Below are 10730 nucleotides of genomic sequence, written 5' to 3'. Positions count from 1 at the left end.
AACAATAAGTTGCACTTCTTGAATGCAAACATAAAATAAATTCCAGTGGCACCATGGATGGATGATATAAATCACATATAGATTTAGCTACCGTAACCACCAAAGCACCATGCTTGCCTCTGATCTCTCTCTCCCCATGCCCAACCCACTTTTCTACACTGCCAACAGTTATCTGCGTGATTATGACACTTCTGCACTTAAAAGGCTCCCTGCTGTCTGCAGAACTGAGTCCAAGAGCTCAGCACAGAAGGCCTCTCCCAGCTGGCCCTGACCTTCCTTTCCAGACTCTGCTTTCAATATTCTGGCTCTTCACCCTACACTCTTACACAAGAAATTAGGGTATTCAGGGTTCCATAGTAAATCTCTTGTGTGGCAAAATGGAAAAAAAACCTTAAAATTTTAATTTTTCTTACATTCTATTCTGTTGTTATAGAGTAAAAAGATTTGCTAATTTTTTCGAAGCCATACAATTAAAAACAACATGCACAAACTATCAGTTGAAACATGCATATATATTACTATTTTTCATCTATCAGAGATCTAGTATTTTAGCAGAGGACATCTTGTAACTCCATTTACAATTGTGTGGAGTATTCTGCCCCCTTTTCCCTGCGGAATGCAATCCATAACTCTCTGGGATGGCAAACTATTCACTACTCATCCATTAAATCCAGTTCAAATACCACTACTCTAGAAAGCCTTTCTCCCCAAATCTCTTATTCAGTCCATTTCTCCTTCCTCGGGGGCTCCCAAAGCTGGGAGTATTTCTCTCTCCTACAGCACTATTGTACTGCCTGCAATTATTTACTTACACAATAGACCGTGAGATGGTTTAGGGCAGGGTCCTAATCACTGAATCCCTAGCTCTTAGCTTGGTGTTTGGTCCACAGGAAGAACTGGAAAGTTTATCTCTGGATACAGGAATGGATGATCAAAGCCTAAAATTCCCTACTCTCTTCAGATCTTGCAGGGAAAACATTTTCATACTGGGCACGCCTTTGGACACATCACTTTGATAAATCAGGCCCATAATGTTTGAGAGGGGTTTGAAAGGAGTTCAGGAAAGGCCACAAGCGGCAAATGTGTCCTGTCAAAAAGCTAGTGACCTCCTAGGTGAGACTTATTCCCACACCCCGCCTTTCCCACCATCCTAGCTCCCCGACTTATTTCTAGGAGGAGGAAAATTCTGTGTTCGAGATAGGTATTTTTTCAACCGCGATTGAGGTGATTTGCCATCCTTTGGTTTTTAGGAGCCACATCGGTCACCATTCAGTCTCCAGTTTTCCTTTGGGGGTCCAACATCACAGGTTCACATCCTTTCTGTCATGGAGACACCCGACTCTGGGTTTCTGCAATGGAGTCTGAGAGGAACCCCCTTCAGATCTACCACCCTCGGCCAAAAACAGTCCCTCAGTCTGGGAAGGGGTCTCCCAGGTGCTGGGGAGGCGAGTCGGGCGCGCGCGGAGCACAGCGGAGGGAGCGCGGGGGGGACGGGGCGGGGCTGCGCTTGGCCACCGGAGGCATCCATCTTCCCCGGCCAGCCCGGTGTTTCCTCACCCCGAGGGGCGGGGACAGAGGCTGGCCAGGGCGACCGCGCTGCCCCCTCCCGCAAGCCCCGCCCCACCTCTCCAAGTCCCGCGCGCCCGCCCGGCAGCCGCCGCCACCCGCAGCTCACTCGCTGGGCGCTGGGAGCCGCGGGCTGTGGTCGCGCCGGCAACTTGGCGGCCACTGGGGGCGCGGCTCCTCCCGGTGCGAGTGTCGCCGGCGGCCTCCTGGGGGCAGCAGCGGAAAGGGAGAGGAGGAGGAGGCAGCTTCGGCGCGGGTTGGCCAAGGAGGCAGAGGCCCCTCGCGGAGCGGGCTCTGGAGACCTAAACTCCGGCGGGGCTGCGCCCAGGACGCGTTCTAGCGGCGCTGCAGCCGCCCTCCTGTGTTCAACTGAACTGGCTGTGGGACTGACTCCTTCTGTCCGCCCGGGCGGCAGCAACTACCTTTGCCGACGGAAGAGCGCCGGGCGCGGCTGCAGCATCCCCAGCCCCGGCGGGACTACTGAGCGCCGAGCCGGCGTCTGGAGCTGGAAGGGAGGAAGGTCGCTGCGCCCGTGGTGAACGCGTTCCCCGGCGCCCGGCCTCCCGTGCTGGCCCAGTCCTTGCCCCGAGTGCACTGTGCGGGTTTCTAACAATGGTGCGGAGCGCCGGCGCGAACCCCGCGTCCGCCCAGCGGTCGTAGAGGAAGTGGCCCGGCTCCGGGTGGGGTGAGCAGGGAGACGCCCCCCGCCACTCGCTTGCTGGAGTTTGCCTGCGCACCGGGCCTCTCCGGCTCCGAGCCGCGGGCTTCCCTGCTGATCTCCGACGGCAGTTCTATACGGGGAGTATGGTGCCAGCGCCCGGGTTAATCTAGTAGTCGGCTCGCTCCCTTTTTCCTCCTCTCCGCCCTCCTTTACCGCCTGTCGGTGCTGCCTCTGGGTTCCCGGCGTGTGGGAGTCTAACTCTCCGCCTTTGCAAGGAGATTGCTTTGTGACCACCTAACCGAACCTGCCCATTGAAAGCCAACCCAGAACAGCTGGATAATGTCCACTCCAAGCAGATTCAAAAAGGACAAAGAGATCATAGCCGAATATGAAAGTCAAGTCAAAGGTAAGGATGGGAGCGGCCGCCTTGCTCCTTTTGTGTGCCTTCTTGTCATTGTGCTCTCGGGGAGTTGCATTTGTAACTTGGGGTCTGCGTTGGAGGAATGTTGCGAGGGACAGTTCAAGCCCCTGGCTGAGCCACCCGGGTCTTCCTATGAGCCAATCCCAGTCCTAATCCAGTCCCGTCAAACCCACCGGGAGTTGGAAACCCGTGGCTTTCCCTGGCCGCCAGCGCGCACCTCCAAAAGGGAGAGAACTGGCTTTAACTTAACCATCACCTTCAGCTGGGCAACTTACACCGGCGGCAGGCAGCCCATTTCGTGCCTCCCAGTTATCATCATCATCATCGTCATCCTTATTATTCTTTTAAAATGCTAGTGTTGTCACAACATCATTTTTTTAAGGAGTCGTTTTTTCTGAAGTCTGGACACAAAGTGGTCTAGAGCTTCATTGAGTGCAGGCAATTTTGACATTTCCACTGTTTACTCTTAATTTATTAGGGCGAGGCCCCCTTTTGTAAAACAACTCCCTGGAAGCCTGGCAGTTAAACCAACCGGGGACTGGTGGAATCTGACTCCTCCTTTATGAAGGACCAGAATTCACTGCCATCTTTCACACTCACACCGGAATATTGCTTTATCATTTGCTGGAAGCCACTTGCGTGTAAAATGAAGGTTTGAATACTTAAGTAGTAGTTTCCATCCATTTACATTGTCAAATGAGGAACCCAATTAAGGTTAATTAAACATTTTTGCTTAACGTGCTTTGTGGCTTGAAAAATATATTGCTCTCTAGAACAAGTATTTTATGTGGGTGTTGAAGTGTTTCATAGACCTTTGTTTATTTATTTTTTTCTTTTGTGGTCTCAAGGGTAGCTTTCTCTATTGAGACAATGGATGGAATGCTGAGGTCGCTACTGTTTGGAATATTAGATACAAAGTTCATTAAAATTGCTTTGGAAACACCTGTGTTTGTACAGCTACAGTGTCACAGAAGGGCTGTCGAGAAAGGCATTCCTGTACTTGCCTTAGGTGTTCTTTTGTGTGCTCAAGTTGTGAAAATGCCTGGAGTCCTGTGAGAGGACCTGGTGGGGGAACCCTCTATCACCTGAGTCTGGTTTAGACCAACTCATCGTGTGCGAGCCAGGGACTCCTGTCTCCTTTATGCCGACCCCTACAGTGAAGTTAAGTTAAACGTGGCGCAGGAAGATTTTTATCTGCTTGTAATTAAGATAATTTACAGATAGTTACAGAACTGGCTCCACTGACATGGACATTTTTTTAAACAGGGAAGTAATTATTTCTTTAGAGACAGGCAAACTTTGTAGTGAGCATAGCCTTTCTTTTCATAATGAGCCCAACACAGCTTAAAACCTTTCATTCTCAGGTAGAACTCTTGTTCATCATCACTGTTCCTCTGTGCAGTTTTCCCACGTGGCTCTTTTGTGGCAGGTCTTCCATGGGTGGCAGTCTGGCTTTGCTGCTGCATGAACTTCCTAGCATTGGTTTAGTTATTTCTGCTCTAAGGTTGTTTGTCCGTGATCAAGTTCTTATTTGAAAAATATTCTCATGATTAACTTCTTTCAGAGTGTGAATACTATAGTTCTATGGTTACTTATATGCTTGAGAGTATAGACCCTCTACACTAATTAAAACTCAATCAAATGAGATGTTTGCAAAGTTTTATATGTGTGTTGTCAAACTGAATACAAGGACAAATTATGAGCATGGTGCAGATTATTTTTGGAACAAATTCTGTCTCATAAAAAGTGATCTCTCTACTCCCTTCAACCCTCCTCACTTGTATACCCTGGAGTCCTCGGGCTGCTTTTTGACTCCTTGCTGCACTTGACCTGCCCTTCTCATGAGGGCCTGTGTCCAGACTTTAATTATCTCTCTTGCAGTACCTACACATCTCAAGTCTAACCCAGATCATAATATACATATGCAAATGTGGGAGTAGGGTAACACAGTGAAGTCAGATCGTGTTTAATGGCCCAAATTCACCTCTACTTATAGGAAAAATTGAGAGGAGAGTGGGAGAGGAGTGACAGGTACGTAGTGCATGAGGCCAGCTGTGTTACACAGTGAAGGCAGGTAGCTTAATAAGAATAGAATGAGAGTCAGGACTCTGGTCTTCTGTTTCATTTCCTGAGTTCATCTTTAAGGCTGAATGTCTTGCCCTGGCAGAGTGTTAGTCCAGTGTTTAAATCCAGGTGTTTCTGGAATAACCAACTTTTAATTCTATCCAGCTATTTCATCTGATGAAAAACAAAAGAAATGTGGCCTATTGTATTGCAGGAGGAAAGCTTGGCTGCGTTGGCCTCATTAGGAGAAGAGATTGGTCTGTTTTCAATGAATAAAGCCACAGATACTGGATTCTCTGGGTGATTTAGGGGTATGGGTGATTTCAAGAGTCATTTTTGATTATGTGTGATTCTTTTACCTTCTGACCTAGAACCTAGTAGTCCGAAGTATTGTTTTTTCTTATTCTTTCCCATTTCCCTAAACCAGTTGCATTTATTTCAGTATTTCTGAGATAATGTTTTGATCTAAAGGAATGACTCCAGATATGGGATTTTGCCTCTGTGGCTCCCTGCACATGTTTTGGGAACACACTTCATGGAGCTCTTCTCAGCTGTTAGAAGGACCATTTTAGGTGCTACTGTGTAATTTTATGTGTCAGATTACAAATGTATGCAGTTAGAGATCTTATGTTGGGCAAGTCACATAGCTTCTCTCTGGGTTTGGTTTTGTTTTCCTATAAGATAAGAAGTTTGGACTCTTTCAGTCTTAAGGATCTTTGAGTCCAATCAAAGATGTCATGTCAGTTGTTTTAATCACTTAGTAAAATTTTCAAACATTTTTGCATTTTCTCTCAGCTGCCATGTGTTGGGGTGAATCATCTTTGCTTTTACTTTTTTTTGTAATGAATTCACAACCACTATGTATTATTTGAGTACTCAAGGAATTAAAATGTGATGCAATAGAGAATACATAAAAATAATAGATATGGCTGGGTGCCTTAGTTGGTTGGAGCGCACCAAAAGGTTGCAGGTTTGAATCCTGGTCGGGATGCATACAGGTTGGGGGCGGGGGGCGTGGCATAGCCCATTGTTGTTTCTCTTTTTCTCTCTAAAATCGATAAATATATCCTTGGATGAGGATTAAAAATAATAGGGATAATAATAAATCACATTCAGTAAAGTGTAGCAAAATTGTAACAGGAGGGAGAATTAGGAATTATACATGTAGTTAAAGAATAGATATGTTTAGCCCTGACCAGTGTGGTTCAGTTGGTTGGGTGTTGTCCTGACAAAGCAAAAGGTGCTTGGTTCAATTCCCCATCTGAGCACATACCTGGGTTGCAGCTTCAGTTCCCAGTTGGGGCACCTACAAGAGGCAACCTCTTTCATATGGATGTTTATTGCCTTCTCTTTCTCCCTCCCTTACCCCCTCTCTAAAAATAAAAATAAACTAAAAAATCTCTTTAAAAGATCGTACTTCTTTATTTTTAGAGAGGGGGAAAGGGAGGGAGAAAGAGAGGGAGAGAAGCATCAGTGTGTGGTTGTCTGTCAAGCATCACCTACTGGGGACCTGGCCTGCAATCCAGGCATGTGCCCTGACTGGGAATTGAACCGGCAACCCTTTGATTCCAAGGCTGGTGCTCAGTCCACTGAACTACACCAGCCAGAGCTAAATAAAATCTTTTTTTTAAAAGGATAGATAGGCTTAAATCAGGGACAAAAGGACCACAAGCAATAATTTAAAAGGAGTGTGTTAGCAAGGAAGAAAAAGACCAACCATTTTATGCATTTTGGTCAACTTCCCAAAGATTCAGAATCCAGAGAAATTAATGTCTTGTTTGTGCGGGCCCTTAAAAAGCAAGCTTGTCTGGAAAAATGTATGAAACACAAACCATTTGAAAATGCTACTTGTTAGCATCTCTGGCAAAAAGCTTAACAGTGAGAAGATTGTTACCAAGTGGCTAACAGAAGATTTGAGGATTATCTGTAGGTTTTAGTGATCTATGAATGTTTGAATTCTGCCCAGAATGTTGTGGAGCACTATAAAAAAAAACTGGTTCATATATGGGAGCCAATAGTACCAAAAAACATTTCATGAGGTAGGATGCACAAAGGGGAAGTTGTGTTTGCTTTTAATAATGCATACTGTTAGTTGCTAAGAGTCGACAGCTATTTTTTGCAGTATTTTCCTAGGAATAATCTCATACTCACCTACACGCTATATGTACAGGAAGTGCCAAGAAAATCTGTTGTTCTTCGACTACTTTGCTGCCTGAACTACAAACAGTACATTTTGGTAGCAGATGGAACATGAGGAAATGCCAGTTCGATTTGAACTGACCCCATGTCATGCAATAGGCTTTAATCGGGAAATGAAAAGTACTGTTGTCATTGACATGGAACCTGCGTGTACATCTAACGTTCTCTCATCTAACATGAATAGAAAACAGCAACAACTTAAATTATGAATTAAAACCTTATAGCTGGGAGGGACTTTAAGCACTTCCTGTCCAACTCACTCATTTACAGGAGGCATAATGCCAGAGTTGCACAGTTAACTAAGGACTAGAACCCCGGTCATCTGCTTTTCAGTAGTAATGGTTTGTTTTTAGAATCCTCACAAAGTAGAATAGAGATAGAACCCTATTTTGACTTCATATTCATTGAAGGAATCATACTTGGACCTAAGAGAGAATAGCAACTCTGGTCTGTTAACAGGAAGAGTGAGTTAAATTGATGAACTATAACTAAGTTGTTGTTTTTTTTTTAAACCAGGATCATTTTAAGAAACCATAGTGCCCATCCAGCAGCCTCACATGCTGGCCTTCAGATCGAGAAAAAAAATAATGGAGAATATGTACAAATGCAACTTGCCTGGTGTTTTGGTCAGCCTAATTGCAGCCATTGCAATAAGCCCTCTTATGTTGCCCAGAAAAATCTGATTAGTTAGGTGGAGTTCAAAAAATATTAAGGAATAGTTTTGGAGACATTTTTGAGCAAAAGCATGTCCTGAAACATCGTGAGGGTGGGAATGTACTAAGGATGGTAAACCTCAGCTCTGACCATGGAGTTGGGTTTGCTTATTCCTGTGCTATGTTGTCCAGTTTGGAAGCCACACACCCTCAACTCTGGTTCCGATTTGAGAGTTTACTTTGTGGATTGACCAAACAGACCCTTATTTCATTCATGCTATCTGTCTTTGCTTCGATTCAGACAACTAAGAATTAGAATAAAGAAATGGGACTAAGCCGTATGTCTGATCACTCTATTTTTGTTTTAGTTTGAAGGCAGAAATGGTGATTAGAGAGAGTTACTTGAAGAGATTTCTTTGGTTATTTGTGTTTTTGTTTGTCGGCTGTGAGTTACTTTCTTACTGACATTAGATAGATGTGCTCTCCTGTTGATATCTTGAGATGGGAAGAAGAAATAGAACAGAGTGTTTAAGAGCAAAAACTTCGGTGTTAGCCACCTAGCCCTGCCATGATTTTTTCGTTGTAAAATGGAGTTAGTGATAATAGTACTTCCCTCCTTGTCTTCTTGAGGCTTCAGTGAGGTGACTTGTAGAAAGCATTTATGACAGGCCTAGCATGTAATAAACAGTCAACAAAAATTAGCAATTGTTCTCTGTTTAACTTCGGTGGGTTTTTTACATCTCTGCTGCTTGTTGTATTCTGATTTAGATAAGCTCTTTGAAATTCAAATGTATAATCTTCAGTCTGTCACCTGAATAGGTCCCAAAGTGGCCAAATCTTGAATTTTTGTGATAAATGCCACGTCCCAGAGGCTGCTTACACTATCCTCTATTTTGTTTGTTTTTATATTCTTTTTTCTTTCTGTTGTTCTGATTGGTTGTTTTCTACTTCCTTATGTTCCAAATCATTGGTTTGATTCTCAGCTTCATCCAGTCTACTGTTGTTTCCCTGTAAATTGTTCTGTATTTCAATTAGTGTATCCTTCATTTCTGACTGGATCTTTTTTATGCTGTTGAGGTCTTCACTAAGTTCCTTGAGCATCCTTATAGCCAGTGTTTTGAACTCTGCATCTGACAGATTGCTTATCTCCATTTCGTTTAGTTCTTTTTCTGGAGTTTTGTTCTGTTCTTTCATTTAGGTCATGTTTCTTTGTCTCATTTTGTTTGTTTACCTATGCCCTCAATGTGTTTTATCTTCGTATAGTAGTAGAACCTAAAAGCACCTTTCCTGGGCCTTGGCTGCCATGTGTTTGCTTACGACTTTGGTGTTAAATTTTCTCTACTGTTTGGTCAGCATTGCTGTATGGAAAATGAAAACTGAAGTCCAGTCAACAGATCTTATTTATCTGTGCTTGAAAGGATTCTTATTATATCAGTTAAAGTTACTGACTTAATTTCATAGTCTTCAGAAAAAGATTTTCCTTTAAGATTAATGTAGAAATGAAATTTTTACTTATAACTACTTATTTGCTTCTGCTTCATTAGAAAGCACTTTGATTTTTTTTCCGCTATATTGAGATATAATAGACATGTAATAGCACTTTGGTATTAAAAATTATCTATGTATCTCCTGGTACAGGGATTTATTAAACATTTATTGAATTAATAGAATAATAGTTTTGGATTATTATTTCTTTTTTTTTTTATAAAGATTTTTATTTATTTATTTATTTTTAGAGAGGGAAGGGAGGGAAGGGGGAGAGAGAGAGAGAGAGAGACATCAATGTGCGGTTGCTGGGGGTTATGGCCTGCAACCCAGGCATGTACCCTGGCTGGGAATCGAACCTGCGACACTTTGGTTCGCAGCCCGCGCTCTATCCACTGAGCTACGCCAGCCAGGGCTGGATTATTATTTCTTTATAGCATTAATCAGTAAAGATTTGAGGCTGTAAAACAAATAAAAAGTTTATTTGGCGTCTTAAAGGATTTGAATCTACGAGACACATTCAGGTAGCAAATGAAAATGTTCTCTGCGGAGAACAAGGAAAAGCAGGGTTTGTGTGTAAGACAAAATCCACAAAATGAAATTCTTTCATACAAATGAAGGATTACTGACTAGGTTACCAGGGATTGGTTTGTTCCAGGATGCAAATTGGGGAGGTGAAAACTATGAAAAGGAAGTCAAGTCTGAATGTGTTTGGGTGGTAGCTGTTCCAGGATGCCTGCGGCTGGGCCTTGAGCTGACTTTAGCTGTTTAATGGCAGCCCTGAGAACTGAGGCAGGGTGTGCACAGGGCCCGTTTCCCGAGTAGCCTCTTGGCTCTGTTTTACGTGACTCTCTCTGCAATGCCTATTCCATTTTATTTTTTAAATTATCAATAGTATAAATTAATATAGTAATCACTCAGAAATGTCTAGGGTGTCCATCCAATGAAGTATTACCACAGAATTAAATTGAATTAAAATTGTGTGTAACTTCTTTAGAAAGACACAAAGCTGGAAACAGTCTACATGTCCCACTGTGGGGAATGGTTAACTGAGTTCCAGCGGGGAATGGTTAACTAACTTGTACATAGGGAATGTTACACAGTCGTTAACAGTGGTTTTTGAAGAACATTTTATGGTATGGAGAAATATCTCATAACATTTTTTTTTAAAGAGACCATGGTCATGACAAGCCAAGTGGACACATAGCTGTGCCAGGTACATTCCTGCCACATCCGGTGGTTTGATTTCAGCAGCAGGCGAAATTCTAATCAGACCTCAGTTTTATGTGTCATTTGACAAGTAACAGAAAATGTCGCTTCCCCAAGTCAGATGTTCTGTGAAGCCAAAAGTTTACAATAATCATAACAGCGTCCAACAGTTACTGAATGCCAACAGTGTGCAGTCGCTGTTGTGGTGCTGGCCTGGGCGGACCGAGCTTTACGCATACATTCCAAACTGTATTGCACGTCACAAGGAACTTCCAGTTGTTTCTCCCACTTAGCATAGGTTGTACTTCCTATAGTTTTGGACCACGGTACATCCGCCCCTTGAGAGGTTTCCTGGTTTAATGCAGGGATTTCACTTTGAGTTCCACCTTCCATCAGAATGGAGCAGGGTAAAGTAAATCCAAGGAAAACTTAGTCTTTGGATGGAACCTTAGATAATTGAATTTGTCTACAG

At 43.5% G+C, this 10730-nt stretch overlaps 1 protein-coding gene across 2 annotated transcripts in view; it reads left to right on the top strand.

The window, feature by feature from the left end:
• Window positions 1-1814: 1814 nt before the first annotated feature.
• Window positions 1815-10730, top strand: part of SRGAP1 (SLIT-ROBO Rho GTPase activating protein 1) — a 265130-nt gene continuing 256214 nt past the window's right edge. For both annotated transcript variants that reach the window (XM_028532604.2, XM_028532603.2), the window contains exon 1: window positions 1815-2633. In XM_028532604.2, coding sequence (XP_028388405.1) covers window positions 2567-2633 — 67 coding nt within the window. In that variant the 5' untranslated portion in view covers window positions 1815-2566. The remainder of the gene's footprint in view (window positions 2634-10730) is intronic.

Source organism: Phyllostomus discolor, chromosome 2 (genome assembly GCF_004126475.2).
Source record: "Phyllostomus discolor isolate MPI-MPIP mPhyDis1 chromosome 2, mPhyDis1.pri.v3, whole genome shotgun sequence".
In the NCBI taxonomy this organism is placed as follows: domain Eukaryota; kingdom Metazoa; phylum Chordata; class Mammalia; order Chiroptera; family Phyllostomidae; genus Phyllostomus; species Phyllostomus discolor.
This window is presented reverse-complemented; position numbering and strand designations above follow the sequence as displayed.